Below are 21,381 nucleotides of genomic sequence, written 5' to 3'. Positions count from 1 at the left end.
CATTCAGTTTACAGTAGCAGCAAATGTGTGGTGTTCAGTGTAGGCATACAGTGGTTCGTCCTTTAAAAGTTGCAGCGTACTGCGGTGCAGCTTGCATGGTGCTGCAGAATTCTATGGCATTTTATTTAAGTGTGAACCACTGGTACCATTAATGCTAGTTAGTGCCAGTTTGACCACCAGAGGGCACCTGAGAAGCATTTGATAGCCTTCAATAGTGGCTGTATAGAGAATTTAAAACCTTTTTTGTAAGAACATAGTATATGGGAATGATATTAAGAAAATTAAATAAGCAACATTTCTGAAAATGGTGTTTCTATTCCAAGAAAAACAAAAAAAACCTCTGGGTTTCCGTCAGGATGGAATGGAAAATACAGCACTGTACAACGTGACGGTCTAGAGAACAGTACTGGGCTATTTAGCTAAAGAATCTAGCTAAAGAAGGAGTAGGCTGTTCTTGTAAATAAGAATTTGTTCTTAACTGACTTGCCAAGTCAAATATAAGGCCCAGAAGCTAAGATATGCATATTATTAGTAGATTTGGATAGAAAACACTCTGAAGTTTCTAAAACTGTTTGAATGATGTCTGTGAGTATTAACAGAACTCATGTCAGGCAAAAACCTGAGAAAAAAATCGAACCAGGAAGTGGGAAATCTGAGGTTTGTAGGTTTTCAAGTCTTTGCCTATCCAATATACAGTGGAAATTTGGTCCGATTGCACTTCCTAAGGCAATTCCCACTAGATGTCAACAGTCTTTAGACCCTTGTTTCAGGCTTCTACTGTGAAGGAGGAGAGAATAAGAGCTGATTGAGTAAGAGGTCTGGCAGAATGCCATGAGCTCAGTCAGGCGTGCGCCCGTGAGAGGTAGCTGCGTTCCATTGCATTTCTGAAGACAAAGGAATTCTCCGGTTGAAACATTATTGAAGAGTTATGTTAAAAACATCCTAAAGATTGATTTTGACACGTTTGACATGTTTCTACGAACTGTAAAGGAATTTTTTTACTTTTCGTCTGGCCTGCGCATCGTGAATTTGGATTTGTGAACTAAATGCGAACAAAAAGAAGGTATTTGGACATAAATTATGGACTTTATCGAACAAATCAAACATTTGTGATACTGGGATTCCTGGGAGTGCATTCTGATGAAGATCATCAAAGGTAAGTGAATATTTATAAAGCTATTTCTGACTTCTGTTGACTCCACAACATGACGGGTATCTGTATGGCTTGTTTTGGTCTCTGAGTGCTGTACTCAGATTATTGCATGGTGTGTTTTTTCTGTAAACTTTTTTGAAATCTGACACAGCGGTTGCATTAAGGAGAAGTTAATCTAAAGTTCCATGCATAACACATGTATTTTCATCAACATTTATGATGAGTATTTCTGTAAATTGATGTGGCTCTCTGCAAAATCACCGGATGTTTTGGAAGCAAAACATCACTGAACGTAACGCGCCAATGTAAACTGAGATATTTGGATATAAATATGAACTTTATCGAACAAAACATACATGTATTGTGTAACATGAAGTTCTATGAGTGTCATCTGATGAAGATCAAAGGTTAGTGATTAATTCTCTCTATTTCGGCTTTTTGTGACTCCTCTCTTTGGCTGGAAAAATGGCTGTGTTTTTCTGTGACTAGGTGCTGACCTAACATAATCGCATGGTATGCTTTCGTCGTAAACCCTTTTTGAAATCGGACACTGTGGTGGGATTAACAACAAGTTTAGCTTTAAAATGGTGTAAAATACTTGTATGTTTGAGGAATTTTAATTATGAGATTTCTGTTGTTTGAATTTGGCGCCCTGCACTTTCACTGGCTGTTGTCATATCGATCCCTTAAACGGGATCTCAGCCGTAAGAAGTTAACTGACTCGCTTTTCAAAGATGGCTAGAAATGCCCACATTTTGAACTCTTCTAGGAAGCAACCACTCCATTGTTGACTAGAAGTTAGCTATAACTGGGACAATAACTCACTAACTAGCAAGGAATATGAACACATGTGCACAGGTGGCTACATGCAGCTCTCGCTTTGATCTCAAAACAAGCGCATCTACTAGTGACCGCTCATGCTGTAAACACAGTCCAGTTCAAAGTGAATGGCAGATCCATATATGGCAATGGCTATTTGCATATAGGCCTACTGCAGCTCTGATTGGTTATGGTGCGTCGGTCTGTGTAGAGTACAGGCCTGATCTAAATATAAAATGGTTCCATAGTAGAATGTTTAAACAAAGACAAAAGGTTAGCATGTTCAATTAATAAATTATATTTATAAATAATGTTTGTCTGTTTTCATTAAGATGCAAAAAGTTTAAGATGACTGTAGTAGACTGTGTGTAGTAGACAGTTTCTGGATGACTGTGTAGTAGACTGAAATGTTGAGGTCACTGGTTTACCAGGAGGGGTGTTGTAAGAAAAACTTTTATGCTCATATATGCTTGAAGCCAAGATAGGCCTTTATATCTATGCATTAGCCTTTAGTAACAAAAGGCAAAGCAAATAAACTTATATTACAAGTGTGTTTGCAGTATGTTGCACAACCTGCTTCTGGCATGCCATACTAATGTTTCCACATACAGCCAAGAAAACAGGAACTGGGTCAACCGCAGAGGTCTAAGGGACTTCATCTTGTGATGACATATCTGCTGATGCCTGGAAGACACACAGACACACACACCCCACCCACGCACATTCACACTCAAACACAGAGAACCACACACACCGCATTAATACCTAATAGAGCTTCTAGGGATCCTAAGCTTATCAACATTGTGCACACACGGCAGTTGGGAAATTCAAAACAGACATTAAGCAAGGGACATTCTTCAACAACAATGGTGGACCAATAAGCATGGACTACGCCCGGACCAGAGCCAACCAGAGGACCAGGACTTCAAAGAATCAACCTACTTTCTGTACTGTATATAATCTGTAATCAACCTGTTTTAGGGCTCTCCTCTTTCAGCTCACTCGGAGTTCTAAGACGGAGCCCCGCATGCGCAGTACCAAATATATTTACTCTGAATAAACTGCTGATTGTTAAACTTTAACTCCTCGTCTGAGTCGATCCTTGACCGACTCGCTCACCTGTGCACCTCACCTTTTATCAACAGTGTGGAACACAAACATGGGTCTGAGGTTTGGTGAGAGGCGTGGGATTAACTCATGTGGCATCTTAGACCTCTATCATTATGGTTCCCACATTCACAGCCTCAAGTCTGACTGCCTCGCCAGGCTTTCAGTCCACTTTCAAGAATCAAATAGACTACAAAAGCTGAGTGGACAATGTATGTGGCTGAGCTTTTGCAAAGATGCAGCTTGATGTACAAGACAGATTTTAGATGGTTAACATTCCTATTGCTTCTCCCTCCAAGGGGTTTGCATCATTTCCCCTCAATTTGTTACCATTTAGGCAAAACCTTCCAATTCACAAACCATGTGAGTGAGTCAGTTCCTGGTCACCTCCCAGGTTCACAGTCCACTAGTATCCTCTACTCCACTGCCAGCACTGGCACAGCAAATCAGATAACAGCCCAGCCCCAACCAGCTTGTACAGCTAGATATGACCTCCATATTCCCGCCCCCAGGGACAATGACATCACAGTCCAACAGCCACACAGAGAGCCAGAGTGGAGACCTCATGATCCTCATCAAGTTATTAATAGTCCAATAACACACATTTAAAAAAAATGGGAGAAGCATGGAAAATGACATTTTACTAATACCACAGAGTGCAATTCAGCACGCAGAAACATTCTACAGAAAGCCAAAGCAGAGTGGTAACCATTTAATGGCAGCATCTGCTAATAGCGTTTTTATTGTCCTTAGTGTGGTATTTGTTTATTAGAGTACAGGTGTTGGTAGTATTTCAGCAGTTTAGATGCAGCCATGTCAGATGACTCTCTGAGAAGGGGAGCACCAAGGGTTAGGCTACTGATTCACCCTGAACAGGAACTTAGATGACCTAAATTAGCTTATTGCCATGCTCAAATGCACAGAAGCTTTTAACTTCTTATGGCTGGGGGCAGTAGAGTAGCTTGGATGAATAAGGTGCCCAGAGTAAACTGCCTGCTACTCAGTCCCAGAAGCTAAGACATGCATATTATTAGTAGATTTGGATAGAAACTCTGAAGTTTCTAAAACTGTTTGAATTATGTCTGTGAGTATAACTCATATGGCAGGCAAAAACCTGAGAAAAATCCAACCCGGAAGTGGGAAATCTGAGGTTTGTAGGTTTGCCTATCCAATATACAGTGTCTATGGGGTCTTATTGCACTTCCTAAGGCTTCCACTAGATGTCAACAGTCTTTAGAACCTTGTGTGATGCTTCTACTGTGAAGGATGAGGGAATAAGAGCTGATTGAGTCAGGTGTCTGGCAGAGTGCCACGAGCTCATGAGAGAGAGTTAGCTGCGTTCCATCGCATTTCTACAGACAAAGGAATTCTCCGGTTGAAACATTATTGAAGAGTTATGTTAAAAACATCCTAAAGATTGATTCTATACATCGTTTGACATGTTTCTACGAACTGTAATGGAATTGTTTTACTTTTTGTCTGGCCTGCGCGTCATCAATTTGGATTTTGGAACTAAACGCAAACAAAAAGGAGGTATTTGGACAAATTATGGACGTTATCGAACAAAACAAACATTTATTGTGGAACTGGGATTCCTGGGAGTGCATTCTGATGAAGCTCATCGAAGGTAAGTGAATATTTATAAAGCTATTTCTGACTTCTGTTGACTCCACAACATGGCGGGTATCTGTATGGCTTGTTTTGGTCTCTGAGTGCTGTACTCAGATTATTGCATGGTGTGTTTTTTCCGTAAACTTTTTTGAAATCTGACACAGCGGTTGCATTAAGGAGAAGTTAATCTAAAGTTCCATGCATAACACATGTATTTTCATCAACATTTATGATGAGTATTTCTGTAAATTGATGTGGCTCTCTGCAAAATCACCGGATGTTTTGGAAGCAAAACATCACTGAACGTAACGCGCCAATGTAAACTGAGATATTTGGATATAAATATGAACTTTATCGAACAAAACATACATGTATTGTGTAACATGAAGTTCTATGAGTGTCATCTGATGAAGATCAAAGGTTAGTGATTAATTCTCTCTATTTCGGCTTTTTGTGACTCCTCTCTTTGGCTGGAAAAATGGCTGTGTTTTTCTGTGACTAGGTGCTGACCTAACATAATCGCATGGTATGCTTTCGTCGTAAACCCTTTTTGAAATCGGACACTGTGGTGGGATTAACAACAAGTTTAGCTTTAAAATGGTGTAAAATACTTGTATGTTTGAGGAATTTTAATTATGAGATTTCTGTTGTTTGAATTTGGCGCCCTGCACTTTCACTGGCTGTTGTCATATCGATCCCTTAAACGGGATCTCAGCCGTAAGAAGTTAACTGACTCGCTTTTCAAAGATGGCTAGAAATGCCCACATTTTGAACTCTTCTAGGAAGCAACCACTCCATTGTTGACTAGAAGTTAGCTATAACTGGGACAATAACTCACTAACTAGCAAGGAATATGAACACATGTGCACAGGTGGCTACATGCAGCTCTCGCTTTGATCTCAAAACAAGCGCATCTACTAGTGACCGCTCATGCTGTAAACACAGTCCAGTTCAAAGTGAATGGCAGATCCATATATGGCAATGGCTATTTGCATATAGGCCTACTGCAGCTCTGATTGGTTATGGTGCGTCGGTCTGTGTAGAGTACAGGCCTGATCTAAATATAAAATGGTTCCATAGTAGAATGTTTAAACAAAGACAAAAGGTTAGCATGTTCAATTAATAAATTATATTTATAAATAATGTTTGTCTGTTTTCATTAAGATGCAAAAAGTTTAAGATGACTGTAGTAGACTGTGTGTAGTAGACAGTTTCTGGATGACTGTGTAGTAGACTGAAATGTTGAGGTCACTGGTTTACCAGGAGGGGTGTTGTAAGAAAAACTTTTATGCTCATATATGCTTGAAGCCAAGATAGGCCTTTATATCTATGCATTAGCCTTTAGTAACAAAAGGCAAAGCAACTGAACTTATATTACAAGTGTGTTTGCAGTATGTTGCACAACCTGCTTCTGGCATGCCATACTAATGTTTCCACATACAGCCAAGAAAACAGGAACTGGGTCAACCGCAGAGGTCTAAGGGACTTCATCTTGTGATGACATATCTGCTGATGCCTGGAAGACACACAGACACACACACCCCACCCACGCACATTCACACTCAAACACAGAGAACCACACACACCGCATTAATACCTAATAGAGCTTCTAGGGATCCTAAGCTTATCAACATTGTGCACACACGGCAGTTGGGAAATTCAAAACAGACATTAAGCAAGGGACATTCTTCAACAACAATGGTGGACCAATAAGCATGGACTACGCCCGGACCAGAGCCAACCAGAGGACCAGGACTTCAAAGAATCAACCTACTTTCTGTACTGTATATAATCTGTAATCAACCTGTTTTAGGGCTCTCCTCTTTCAGCTCACTCTGAGTTCTAAGACGGAGCCCCGCATGCGCAGTACCAAATATATTTACTCTGAATAAACTGCTGATTGTTAAACTTTAACTCCTCGTCTGAGTCGATCCTTGACCGACTCGCTCACCTGTGCACCTCACCTTTTATCAACAGTGTGGAACACAAACATGGGTCTGAGGTTTGGTGAGAGGCGTGGGATTAACTCATGTGGCATCTTAGACCTCTATCATTATGGTTCCCACATTCACAGCCTCAAGTCTGACTGCCTCGCCAGGCTTTCAGTCCACTTTCAAGAATCAAATAGACTACAAAAGCTGAGTGGACAATGTATGTGGCTGAGCTTTTGCAAAGATGCAGCTTGATGTACAAGACAGATTTTAGATGGTTAACATTCCTATTGCTTCTCCCTCCAAGGGGTTTGCATCATTTCCCCTCAATTTGTTACCATTTAGGCAAAACCTTCCAATTCACAAACCATGTGAGTGAGTCAGTTCCTGGTCACCTCCCAGGTTCACAGTCCACTAGTATCCTCTACTCCACTGCCAGCACTGGCACAGCAAATCAGATAACAGCCCAGCCCCAACCAGCTTGTACAGCTAGATATGACCTCCATATTCCCGCCCCCAGGGACAATGACATCACAGTCCAACAGCCACACAGAGAGCCAGAGTGGAGACCTCATGATCCTCATCAAGTTATTAATAGTCCAATAACACACATTTAAAAAAAATGGGAGAAGCATGGAAAATGACATTTTACTAATACCACAGAGTGCAATTCAGCACGCAGAAACATTCTACAGAAAGCCAAAGCAGAGTGGTAACCATTTAATGGCAGCATCTGCTAATAGCGTTTTTATTGTCCTTAGTGTGGTATTTGTTTATTAGAGTACAGGTGTTGGTAGTATTTCAGCAGTTTAGATGCAGCCATGTCAGATGACTCTCTGAGAAGGGGAGCACCAAGGGTTAGGCTACTGATTCACCCTGAACAGGAACTTAGATGACCTAAATTAGCTTATTGCCATGCTCAAATGCACAGAAGCTTTTAACTTCTTATGGCTGGGGGCAGTAGAGTAGCTTGGATGAATAAGGTGCCCAGAGTAAACTGCCTGCTACTCAGTCCCAGAAGCTAAGACATGCATATTATTAGTAGATTTGGATAGAAACTCTGAAGTTTCTAAAACTGTTTGAATTATGTCTGTGAGTATAACTCATATGGCAGGCAAAAACCTGAGAATAAAATCCAACCCGGAAGTGGGAAATCTGAGGTTTGTAGGTTTGCCTATCCAATATACAGTGTCTATGGGGTCTTATTGCACTTCCTAAGGCTTCCACTAGATGTCAACAGTCTTTAGAACCTTGTGTGATGCTTCTACTGTGAAGGATGAGGGAATAAGAGCTGATTGAGTCAGGTGTCTGGCAGAGTGCCACGAGCTCATGAGAGAGAGTTAGCTGCGTTCCATCGCATTTCTACAGACAAAGGAATTCTCCGGTTGAAACATTATTGAAGAGTTATGTTAAAAACATCCTAAAGATTGATTCTATACATCGTTTGACATGTTTCTACGAACTGTAATGGAATTGTTTTACTTTTTGTCTGGCCTGCGCGTCATCAATTTGGATTTTGGAACTAAACGCAAACAAAAAGGAGGTATTTGGACAAATTATGGACGTTATCGAACAAAACAAACATTTATTGTGGAACTGGGATTCCTGGGAGTGCATTCTGATGAAGCTCATCGAAGGTAAGTGAATATTTATAAAGCTATTTCTGACTTCTGTTGACTCCACAACATGGCGGGTATCTGTATGGCTTGTTTTGGTCTCTGAGTGCTGTACTCAGATTATTGCATGGTGTGTTTTTTCCGTAAACTTTTTTGAAATCTGACACAGCGGTTGCATTAAGGAGAAGTTAATCTAAAGTTCCATGCATAACACATGTATTTTCATCAACATTTATGATGAGTATTTCTGTAAATTGATGTGGCTCTCTGGAAAATCACCGGATGTTTTGGAGGCAAAACATTACTGAACATAACGCGCCAATGTAAACTGAGATTTTTGGATATAAATATGAACTTTATCGAACAAAACATACATGTATTGTGTAACATGAAGTTCTATGAGTGTCATCTGATGAAGATCAAAGGTTAGTGATTCATTTTCTCTATTTCGGCTTTTTGTGACTCCTCTCTTTGGCTGAAAAAATGGCTGTTTTTCTTTGACTAGGTACTGACCTAACATAATCAGATGGTGTGCTTTCGTCGTAAAGCCTTTTTGAAAATTGGACACTGTGGTGGGATTAACAATAAGTTTAGCTTTAAAATGGTGTAAAATACTTGTATGTTTGAGGAATTTTAATTATGAGATTTCTGTTGTTTGAATTTGGCGCCCTGCACTTTCACTGGCTGTTGTCAAGTCGATCCCGTTAACGGGATCTCAGCCATAAGAAGTTTACTAGTATTTCAAAATATCCTCCTGGGTGTCAGCAAAGTCTTATATGAACCCTTTGGTTGTCCTTATGTACATACACACACAGAGTTGCTGAGTCAGTGACTGTTTTTATTTTATATTTAACTAGGCAAGTCAGTTAAGAACAAATTCTTATTTACAATGATGACCTACCAAAAGTCCTCCTGCAGGGACGGGGGATTAAAAACAAAAAAATCTAATAAAAATATAGGACAAAACACCCATCACGACCAGAGAGACATCACAACACTACATAAAGACAGATCTAAGACAACAACACAGCAACACATGACAACACAGCATGGCAGCAACACATGAAAACACAGCATGGCAGCAACACAACAACACGGCAGCAGCATATGGCAGCAGCAAAAAAACATGGTACAAACATTATTGGGCACAGACGAAAGCATAAAGGGCAAGAGGGTAGAGACAACAATACATCAGGCGAAGCAGCCACAACTGTCAGTAAGAGTATCCATGATTGAGTCTTTGAATGAAGAGATTGAGATAAAACGGTCCAGTTTGAATGATTTTTGCAACTCGTTCCAGTCGCTCGCTGCAGCGTAATTAGATTTGATGTATAAACATGCCCTAAAATCACGCAAAAAACAAACACTCTGTTCAGTTTCAGGGAACAACAAGGAAAGTCAATCACGTCTCCAACATGAACAGAATACCACGGACTAACGCCATCCCACCTGACCAGCGGCAGTCAATAGCAGCATGGCACCTGGGAGACGGAGGTCCACATTCAATTAGACTGCCTTATGAAAGGCTGCTACACCACTCATTACAAGATATCTTGCGGTGGTACATTTCAATGACAACCGAACTGACTTTTGCATGTTGTGAAACGTCATAATCAATGGAAGAGGAACGCATGAGTCAGAGTCAAAGACTTAAGCGGCTGCCAGTCAACCATTAGGCTAGATGACATCAGAGCTCAACGGAATTCACCTAGCACAACAAAAGGGTGGAGGCAGGCAGCCAAGGCGGGACAGAACAAGAGCTGCTCTAATTTCTAGGGTGTATTCCCACTCCCACTCCTACTGCTGGACTCATTCATTGTTGCTGCTGTAGACAGAGGAGATATACTACGGCCAGTCCCCCCCACCCACACACACAGAGAGAGAGAGAAACCTCCACAACCAGTCTGTCATTACACTTCTCTCGCATGTCTCCATGTCCACACTGACAGAAATGACCATCTTCACCCCCAGAGGAACTTCTGTGATGGTATGACACTACTTCAAAGATATTCATAAAAATGAGTCAAACACTCCACTTCTCTCTCAGAAGGTTTCTCTTTCACCCACATGCCATGTATGTTTGCTTCTGTAGCTTGCATTATGCCACAGGAGTCATACTCTCTTAAAGTAAGCCTGTCTCAAACCAAGAGCTAAAACACTTCATATAGCCTAAGCACCCCTTATCACAACAACTTGATATCAGCACACTGGCATTGTAATATTCACAGTATATTCCGTAAATGCTTACAATAAATCCTTAGTTATTACTTGATTTTTTTATTACTTTATTGTACACTTTTATGCTATTAATGACAGTATTAGTTTTACTGATAATTGTATTATTACTGCAGTGTTGAGGAAGTCCACAAGAAAATATATGTATATTGCACCGTTTATGCTGTATCCTGTGAATATGACGAATACATGTTGATTTGAACTTATGTAACAAAAAGGTACCCAACATCAAAACAGAAGAAAACATTTCTAACAGTCTAATTGCCATAGTGATTGATCCGCTACAAGACCATGGTGCTTGCCTACGGAGCTGTGAGGGGAACGGCACCTCCGTACCTTCAGGCTCTGATCAGGCCCTACACCCAAACAAGGGCACTGCGTTCATCCACCTCTGGCCTGCTCGCCTCCCTACCTCTGAGGAAGTACAGTTCCCGCTCAGCCCAGTCAAAACTGTTCGCTGCTCTGGCACCCCAATGGTGGAACAAACTCCCTCACGACGCCAGGTCAGCGGAGTCAATCACCACCTTCCGGAGACACCTGAAACCCCACCTCTTTAAGGAATACCTAGGATAGGATAAAGTAATCCTTCTAACCCCCCCCCCCCCCCCTTAAAAGAGTTAGATGCACTATTGTAAAGTGGTTGTTCCACTGGATATCATAAGGTGAATGCACCAATTTGTAAGTCGCTCTGGATAAGAGCGTCTGCTAAATGACTTAAATGTAAATGTAATGATTGGCAGCAGCACCCAAACCCTTCCGTGTTAAGAACGGTGGACACAGACTTGCTAGCTACGTTAGCTAGCTTCTCTCTTTCTTTCTCTCTCTCGGAGGAACTGAGCCCTAGGACCATACGTCAGGACTACCGGGCATGATGACTCCTTGCTGTCCCCAGTGTACCTGGCCTTGCTGCTGTCCCAGTTTCAACTGTTCTGTCTGCGGTTATGGAACCCCTACCTGTCCCAGACCTGCTGTTTTCTTAATTATCGGCTATGAAAAGCCAACTATGAAAAGCCAACTGACATTTATTCCTGATTATTATTTGACCATGCTTGTCATTTATGAACATTTTGAACATCTTGGCCATGTTCTGTTATAATCTCCACCTGGCACAGCCAGAAGAGGACTGGCCACCCCTCATAGCCTGGTTCCTCTCTAGGTTTCTTCCTAGGTTTTGGCCTTTCTAGGGAGTTTTTCCTAGCCACCGTGCTTCTACACCTGCATTGCTTGCTGTTTGGGGTTTTAGGCTGGGTTTCTGTACAGCACTTCGAGATATTAGCTGATGTACGAAGGGCTATATAAAATAAACTTGATTGAGCTAGATAGCTAGAATTTTCTACAAGGAATCTGCCTCCCAAAAAAAGCTTCTCCCAAGTGGCTGTGACACCTACTCCCGTTGCCTGCTGCACTGCTGCTTGGATTCCACCTGGCGATCTGTTCACAGTCTGCCCTAGCCTGTCTCCCCCTGTTTGCTATAGGTACCCCCGCCACACTCCCCGCTCTCTTCCGGGCTTTCACTCACCTCCAGCACACATGCACTTACACACACACATGCACTTACACACAGCAGACTGGACTGATCGGAATTTTAGGTAGGCTAATTAACTTCCTCAGAAACACTTCAATTAACTAGGATAGGACTACTATTGATTTATTTTCTCTCAGACTTTTATAGCTTACTGGACTCAGAGAGCTACTCTCTCAAGCTCGTTGGGGCGAGTGACTCTGAACTTACATGGCTAGCCCCAAGTCCTTATATTTCATTCTGCTGCTTTATGCTATTTGCCTCATGACTCCTGCGCACTTCGTTGACTATGAACTTGCTTGTTTACCCAACCGTGGGACAGACTGTTTGTTCCCACACTCGGGACTCTGACTCTATTGGTTACATGGACTCTTGGCATCCCATCCTATCCATCTCTCGTCGGCTTTATATTCATGTTAGCTGATGAAATTGTACAATATGATCTTGTTGCCATCTGATGCACATTCAAATGTCATAAAACATCAACATTGCAGAGGTCTCCCTGTCCTCTGCCATGCCCTGATTGTATTAATGCTGATGATATCTGGAAATGTGCATGTAGACCCTGGCCCATCTACTGTTGCTAGCCCCAATTCTGACTTGTGCACTGATATGTTTCACTGATTTCTGCTCTCGTTAAAGCCTGGATTCTTTGCACGTTAACAATAGAAGCTTATTACCTAAATGATTACCTTGTATCAATTAAAAGTGTAGGTTTACAGCTCCAATCCAAATGTGTTGGTCATTACTGAGACGTGGTTAAGAAAGAGTGTTTTGAACACTGAATTTAACCTTTTTTAGCAAGACAGATCTTCCAAAGGTGGTGGAGTGGCAATTTTTTTACCAAGGATCACCTTCAGTGCTCGTTTGTCTCCACCAAGTCTGTCCCTAAACAATTTAATTAGCTGGTTTTAAGCATTAAACTTTCAAATAGCTCCATTGACCGCTGCTGGGTGTTTTTGGCCACCATCAGCACCAACCTGTACCCTACCTGCCCTAAGCTCTCTCCTGGCCCCTTACACTAAGTCTGAATTTGTCCTGCTAGGTGACCTTAACTGGAACATGCTTAAACCACCTGACCAACTCCTAAAGCAATGAGACTCGCTACATCTTTCAGATTATTACCAATCCCACAAGGTATGACTCCAAACACCCAGATTTGTATTATTATTATTATTTTTTTTTTAACTAGGCAAGTCAGTTAAGAACAAATTCTTATTTACAATGATGGCCTAGGAACAGTGCGTTAACTGCCTTGTTCAGGGGCAGAAGGAAATATTTTTACCTTGTCAGCTCAGGGATTCGATCTAGCAACCTTTTGGTTACTGGCCCAACGGTCTAACCACTAGCTACCTGCCGCCCCAAAGGCTACTCTCCTTGGTGTTATCCTCACAAATAATCATGATAGGTATCAGTGTGATGTTTTCTGTAAAGTGTGTGTGTGTCATATTCTTCTGAGTGAGTCTTTGAACTGGGAAAACCTGCTTAACGAGCTGCTTTCATAGGTCCTTGTTTTGTGTCTTTATATGAAGGGTGATCTCACACACTGCTGATGTGGGAGACAGAGACAGGACCAGCCTGTTAAAGAGGGCTGTGGGTTAGAGCACACAACACAAACAGGCAAGGAGAGATTGTGAATTTCTACTGTTCGATAGAAAACAATCAAATGGGGTGAGAAAGAGGAAGCACTCAAGTGGAAATGATGAGTTGCCTATTTCTGCAATAAGCTGTATGAGTCAACACAATGCTATAGTCGTGAAATTCTATTGAATTCCTATTTCTTGCCGATAGATAATTTTAGTTTAAAAACAGACTAGGCTAGCGAGAAAATAGGAAATGTTGACAGAACCCACAGGGCCAGGTACACACCTGCTGTTTATACATCATACACACATCCTATCCAACAGTCTCCTCAGAGCCAATACTAAACTGGGTTAGTGAGTGAGAGGGACAGTCAGTGCATTATAAATTAACAAAACTGGTGCAGCTCATGTATAAAGTACACATTTTCATTCATTAGCCTCACAGGGGGAAAGTATTAGGCCCAAGGCTATTATGTTCAACACAAAAGTATAGGCTGTAGCCTAGTGATAGACTGCCATAATATAGGTTGTGCATAGTGGGTCCTGTCCCGCTGCCGATTTCCAGGTGTGGCATGGAACTTATAAATAGACCAGTGGGAGACAAGCCTACACCGAGGTTTCCCTTTGAAACAAGGGCAGAACATCAGTTAGCCCAAGATGTACTCCTAAGAAGACTACCGTTACTCCTTAAGGTCCAAGGATCTTGTGTTGTTATTTTCAGGAGGTAGACTGGCTCTGGCAGCCCACAACTCCATCTAAACGTGAATCGATTCTCAATTGCGAAACGGTTCTAGAATCATAAAGCCCTTTATTTTTAATGTTACACCAATATCATTTCACTATGCAAAACATACACTTAGTATACAATGTTTTAACAGGCTTTATCACGGTTGCACCTGACAGTATTTTTCAGGGACAACACGTTTCTGGCAGCCATCTTCCGTTACACACAGGTGTTCATAGCATGCTAGATAGCTAATTATCACAGGTGGTCCATCTGTTTCACATAAACATGCGCTGTAACATGGAGATATGGCGTTGTGAGAACAGTAACCATAACCCTATAAAAAAGGTCTATAACAATTTATGCTTTCGTCTTTAGAAAATGATTTCCCACTGATATGAAAGATAAGGTCTAAGGCTAAGGATAAGGCTTCCAAAACCGTACCGCAAGCGATGCACGTTACGCCTCGATCACACCTACAGTGTACTTGCGCAAAATGGTTTGCAGCATCTGGATGTGTGCAACAAAAGTTTAACATTCACCTTCCGCTAACATTTCTGTCAAGCTGTCTATGCGTACAGTTGGACGTATACCTTTGATAAATCCAACGTATGCCCCACACAGAACGCACTGCTGCAAGGCAAACGCAGTGTTCCATTGGAAATTAATGTACTGCTGGTGTACCAAAATGCAATGACGCTGTCAGTGTGATCAAGGCATTACTGTTCAGACCGAGCGTCGGGGATATCAACAAAACTCCTTCCTCCAATGACTTGTGGAATGTAATGGAACGGAGTCATTCAAGGGCTTAAACACCAGTGTGACATCACACAAAATACATTTTTCTCCAGTCTACACTACACCCACCTATTATCTCTGTACTCACCCACTATAAACGAGTTCTTTGGACCCCACAAAACTATACAGTATATTTACGCAGGATACAGTGCCTAACTACAGGTAATATTTTTTTGTTTTTACAGGCAAAGGGTATAAAATTCATAAGGGTATAGAAATTATACATAACAGCAGATCCTATGCAAACACCACTGGGAAACCAATGTTGTTGGCCTCTTTGTGGCACCCCATCTTGCCAAGCGCAGCATCATATTTAAGTGGATTAAAGGGGGACAAGCAGCCTAATATTCAACTAAATGTTTTTCATATACCTAAATTCTAGACTACACTCCATACAGATTATGCTCAACATAGCCTGTCAGACTGAAAAAAGCAGCTACTGTAGCTAGTTGTGTTCTGTTGTTGTGTAATGTCATCATGTCACCTAGAGAGTTAGAAATTACATACATCTTAAATGGAAAACAATACAATGTATACTGGGAACAGTCTACAATACACAAATAATTAAGTTATCTAATCTACTGATCAGTCGACTGAAGTAGCCTGATTTCCGTGTTCGGCCCTGCTGACTACCGCTGACACTATTGCAGGAGAAAGTTATTTGGTCCATGTTTATTGCATTTTGTTTAATTTCCTTACATAAATAGATACTACTATGTAATATTTCTGGTCTTAGACCAGTGCCTCCAGGCAACTTTTCACGATTTCCTTTGAAACATTTGTTATTCGCCCTGGCTTGCCACGCAAACGTCGCATCTAACGTCAACATTTCGTTCCTCCTCTTTCGTTTTGTTTTGTTTGCTTACGCCAAGTGCGTAAATGAGTATGTGACCAAATACCCGTTTAGGAGCACGGATCATCTCACAACTTTACCAACTGGTTATCTAGCTAACGAAATTCCTTACTAAAAACTGACTCCAGGGAGCTTTTGCAAATTGAGTTGAGTGAGCTAAACCACAAATATGATAGCTGTCTAGCTAACGTTAGCTTTGTGCACCACCAACCTGCCAACGAAATTTTCCAAGACCGAGCTTTTTCCAGCACTCTGCCCACCGACCACAGCAATTTGCGGTAGGTCCAAGTTACAACTCTGGCCGATGGAACTGAAAGCGTCCTGAAGTTTGTTGATAAGGGGGATCAAATCTTCCATCCCCCGGTTCCCCATGGTTTCGTTGGATCGGCTCCCCTCTGGAACTAACGTTAGCCTACTACGTTAACGTTACTAGTTAGCAAGGTGCTCGGGTTACTCCGAAGTGTTGAACTCCACCTTTCAAGCCGCCCTGTCTTCACTCTGTCAAAGGAAAATGCACCCTAGTTATTAAAAATATCACCAAACCCTAGTCAGACCATTACTGTTCCAGCTGGCTTATAGGCGTTATTCGGTAGGTAATGTTAAGTGTAGCACAGATAATTTTCGACCAACTTGACGATGCATCCTCAGTTCCTGACTTGGAAGAACGCAATTCATCTAAATGTCCATGTCTAGTTGCAGGGGGGTTCGTTTGAATTTAGAAATTGCTCCAATATTAAATTATATATTTTTTTTTGGCTACATGAAGTAATCAAAAAAAATGTGTATCACCACCATATTGTCTGTTTAAAATATATTCTCATTGATTGAGAAAGGTGTTGCTTTCTTCTTCTTCTTCGTGTGGTTTTCCGGCAGACTAGACACTTTTTTGCGTATTGCTGCCTTTCACAGTTTGGAAAGTGCATTGCACATTTGTTCACAATAAAATGAAACTGAAACGCCATGTAACCCTATATTACCCCTGTAGTGGCCTACTACTCAAATCAAATATTATTTGTCACATGCTTCGTAGGCTAACAGCGACATGCTTACTTATGGGTCCTTTTCCAACAATGAAGAGTTAACGATAACAAGTAAAAAATAACATGGCTATATAGCGCCCCTCACCATTTCCCTGTTTGACTGCTTGGTTTTATGGGTATTATGACACCTCCACTGTGGGGCTCTAAGCAGTGTTGCCCAATTTAGCGACGTTGTCGCTATATTTAGCGAGTATTCAGACCCCTCTAGCGACACATTTTCAAAAAAGCGACTAGCGACAAATCTAGAGACTTTTTCTGGTGTTATTGGAGACTCTGACGTAAAAGCACGTATCGTTCTTACTCTTCTCAACGAGCAGCGGGTGCTGCCGTGGGTCCCGCCGCGGGTCTCACCCCTGTCCCAAAGCACTCAGGCGGCCCAGTCCTCGCGCAGCAGTCCCTCCCAGCTGCAGTCAGAGCAGGAGATGTTCACCCCTCTGCATCCATACTGCAAATGAATCGCGCGTGCGGGAAGCCGCCGCTGGCTGATCCAGCCCTGAATGTAAATGTAAAAAACGAAACAATTTTTTAAAATAAAAATAAATAAAACTAAGTAACTCTGCCAGAGTGTCTCTTTTGGGTCACTTTTGCCAGTCCCAAGCCCAGATAAAGAAGGAGGGTTGGAATTGTGACATAAAAAAAAAAGAATCACAGAAGAAAGTTCATTTGTAGTTCTTAACATATTTAGGGTGTTTTTTACTCACTTTTTGTCTCTTTAACTTGCGTGTCGTGATCGCGTTTGGTGTAGACTCTACACCATCTTGGAGTGGCCTAGCCAGTCTCCAGACCTGAACCCAATAGAATATCTTTGGAGGGAGCTGAAAGTCCGTATTGCCCAGCGACAGCCCCGAAACCTGAAGGATCTGGAGAAGGTCTGTATGGAGGAGTGGGCCAAAATCCCTGCTGCAGTGTGTGCAAACCTGGTCAAGAACTACAGGAAACGTATGATCTCTGTAATTGCAAACAAAGGTTTCTGTACCAAATATTAAGTTCTGCTTTTCTGATGTATCAAATACTTATGTCATGCAATAAAATGCTAATTAATTACTTAAAAATCATACAATGTGATTTTCTGGATTTTTGTTTTAGATTCCGTCTCTCACAGTTGAAGTGTACCTATGATAAAAATTACAGACCTCTACATGCTTTGTAAGTAGGAAAACCTGCAAAATCGGCAGTGTATCAAATACTTGTTCTCCCCACTGTACATCAATTAGTATTTGGTAACATTGCCTTTAAATTGTTTAACTTGGGTCAAATGTTTCAGGTAGCCTTCCACAAGCTTTCCACAATAAGTTGGGTGAATTTTGGCCGATTCCTCCTGACAGAGCTGGTGTAACCGAGTCAGGTTTGTAGGCCTCCTTGCTCACGCACGTTTTTTTCAGTTCTGCCCACAAATTTTCTATGGGTTTGAGGTCAGGGCTTTGTGATGGCCACTCCAATACCTTGACTTTGTTGTCCTTAAGCCATTTTGCCACAACTTTGGAAGTATGCTTGGGGTCAATGTCCAGTTGGAAGACCCATTTGCGACCAAGCTTTAACTTCCTGACTGATGTCTTGAGATGTTGCTTCAATATATATCCACATAATTTTCCTCCCTCATGATGCCATCTATTTTGTAAAGTGCATCATGCCCTCCTGCAGCAAAGCACCCCCACAACATGATGCTGCCACCCCCGTACTTCACGGTTGGGATGGTGTTCTTCGGCTTGCAAGCCTCCCCCTTTTTCCTCCAAACATAACGATAGTCATTATGGCCAAACAGTTCTATTTTTGTTTCATCAGAACATAGGACATTTCTCCAAAAAGTACAATCTTTGTCCCCATGTGCAGTTGCAAACCGTAGTCTGGCTTTTTTATGGCGATTTTGGAGCAGTGGCTTCTTCCTTGCTGAGCAGCCTTTCAGGTTATGTCGATATAGGACTCATTTTACTGTGGATATAGATACTTTTGTACCGGTTTCCTCCAGCATCTTCACAGGGTCCTTTGCTGTTGTTCTGGGATTGATTTGCACTTTTCGCACCAAAGTACATTCATCTCTAGAAGACAGTTTATACTTGCGTACTATTGTTTGTACAGATGAACGTGGTACCTTAAGGCATTTGGAAATTGCTCCCAAGGATGAACCAGACTTGTGGAGGTCTACACTATTTTTTGTGAGGTCTTGGCTGATTTCTTTTGATTTTGTGGAGTGATTGAAAAACGAGTTATAATGACTCCAACCTAAGTAAGTGTATGTAAACTTCAGACTTCAACTGTATGTACTGTACATATAAGTAGGGGTAAAGTGACTAGGCAACAGGATAGATAATAGACTGTAGTAGCATCGCATGTGGCATAGGAGGTTGGTTCATAATAATGTCAGAAACTGAGAAAATTGAATGGCATCAAACATATGGAAACTATGTGTTTAATGTATTTGATACTATTCCTCTGATTCCGCTCCAACCATTACCACGAGACCGTCCTCCCCAATTAAGGTACGGCCAACCTCTTGTGGTTCGCGGTAAGTGTGAAAGTGAGTGTGTGGCGTCAGTATGCATGTGTGTGCATGTTGTGTGTGTGTGTGCGTATGTAGTGTCTATGTGTTGGGGTGTCAGTGTGAGTGTGTGTGTAAAGTCTGTGCAAGAGAGTTAGTGCAAAAAAGGATCAATGCAGGTAGTCAAGGTAGCCATTTGATTAGCTATTTAGCAGTCATTTAGAAGTCTTATGGCTTGGGGTAGAAGCTGTTCATGGTCCTGTTGGTTCCAGACTTGGTGCATTGGTACCGATTGTCAGCTTGGGTGGCTGGAGAGTTAGAAAATGTTTGGTGCCTTCCTCTGACACCGCCTCATATGACATGAAGCTCTCAGCCCCAGTGATGTACTGGGCTGTACGCACTACCTTCTGTAAAACCTTGCGGTCGGATGCCAAGCAATTGTCATACCAAGCGTTGATGCAGCCAGTCAAGATGGTCTCGATGGTGCATCTGTCAAACTTTTTAAAGATCTGAGGGCCCATGCCAAATATTTTCAGCCTCCTGAGAGGGAAGAGGCGTTGTCTTGCCCTCTTCACGACTGTGTTGGTGTATTTGGACCATGATAGATCTTTAGTTTTGTGGACACCGAGGAACTTGAAGCTCTCAATCCGCTCCACTACAGCCCCATCGATGTGAATGGGGGCGTGCTCGGCCCTCCGTTTTTTGTAGTACACGATCAGCTCCTTTTTCTTACTGACGTTGAGGGAGAGGTTCTTGTCCTGCCAGGTCTCTGACCTCCTCCCTATAGGCTCCCTATCATCATCGTCAGTGATCAGGCCTACCACAGTCGTGTCATCTGCAGTCGTGAGTGAACAGGGAGTACAGGAAGGGACAAAGCACGCACCCCTGAGGGGCCCCCGTGTTGAGGGTCAGCGTGGCGGATGTGTTGTTGCCTACCCTCACCATCTGGGGACGGCCTGTCAGGAAGTCCAGGATTCAGTTGCAGAGGGAGGTGTTCAGTCCCAGGGACGTTAGCTTAGTGATGAGCTTCAAGGGCTCTATGGTGTTGAACGCTGAGCTGAAGTCAATAAACAGCATTCTCACATTGGTGTTCCTTTTGTCCAAGTTGGAAAGGGCAGTGTGGAGTGCAATAGAATTACATCATCTATGAATCTGTTGGGGCTGTATGCGAAATGCAGTGGGTCCACGGTTTCTGCGAGGATAGTGTTGATGTGAGCTATGACCAGCCTTCCAAAGCATTTCATGGCTACAGTTGTGAGTGCTACGGGGCGATAGTCATTTAAACAGGCTATCTTGGCGTTCTTGGGCACAGGGACTATGGTGGTCTGCTTGAAACATGTAGGTATTACAGACTGGATTAGGGAGAGGTTGAAAATGTCAGTGAAGACACTTGCCACCTGATCAGCGCATGCTCTGAGTACGCATCCTGGTAATCCGTCTGGCCCTGTGAATTTTAACCTGTTTAAAGGTCTTACTCACATCGGCTACGGAGAGCGTGATCCCACAGTCATCCGGAACAGCTGGTGGTCTCATGCATGTTTCAGTGTTGCTTGCCTCAAAGCGAGCATAGAAGATATTTAGCTCGTCGGGTAGGCTCGTGTCAATGGACAGCTCGCAGCTGGGTTTCCCTTTGTAATCCGTGATAGTTTGCAAGCCCTGCCACATCTGCCGAGCATCAGAGCTGCTGTAGTAGGATTCGATCTTAGTCCTTTATTGATGCTTTGCCTGTTTGATGGTTAGTCGGAGAGCGTACGGGTTAGTGTGCCACTCCTTGAAAGGGGCAGCTCTGGCCTTTAGCTTAGTGTGGATGTTGTCTGTAATCCATGGCTTCTGGTTGGGATATGTACGTACGCAAGCCCTGTCACATACGACTAGCGTCAGAGCCGGAGTAGTAGGATTCGATCTTAGTCTTT

At 42.3% G+C, this 21,381-nt stretch overlaps 1 protein-coding gene across 6 annotated transcripts in view; it reads right to left on the bottom strand.

Annotated features, from left to right (window-relative positions):
• LOC139565068 (dynamin-2-like) overlaps positions 1-17,455 on the bottom strand; it is a 34,349-nt gene extending 16,894 nt beyond the window's left edge. The window contains exons 1-2 of one of the 6 annotated variants that reach the window (XM_071385105.1): positions 17,294-17,455; positions 16,164-16,450 (exon numbers count right to left, since the gene is read on the bottom strand). In XM_071385105.1, coding sequence (XP_071241206.1) covers positions 16,164-16,324 — 161 coding nt within the window. In that variant the 5' untranslated portion in view covers positions 16,325-16,450; positions 17,294-17,455. Of the gene's footprint in view, positions 1-16,163; positions 16,841-17,293 lie in introns of those variants that run through there. The other 5 variants (XM_071385106.1, XM_071385104.1, XM_071385109.1 and 2 more) reach the window with 5 other exon arrangements.
• Between the last annotated feature and the right edge of the window lie 3,926 nt (positions 17,456-21,381).

The sequence above is a fragment of the Salvelinus alpinus genome, chromosome 36 (assembly GCF_045679555.1).
Source record: "Salvelinus alpinus chromosome 36, SLU_Salpinus.1, whole genome shotgun sequence".
Classification (NCBI taxonomy): domain Eukaryota; kingdom Metazoa; phylum Chordata; class Actinopteri; order Salmoniformes; family Salmonidae; genus Salvelinus; species Salvelinus alpinus.
The sequence above is the reverse complement of the archived record's forward strand: the minus strand, read 5'-3'. Positions and strand labels throughout refer to the sequence as shown.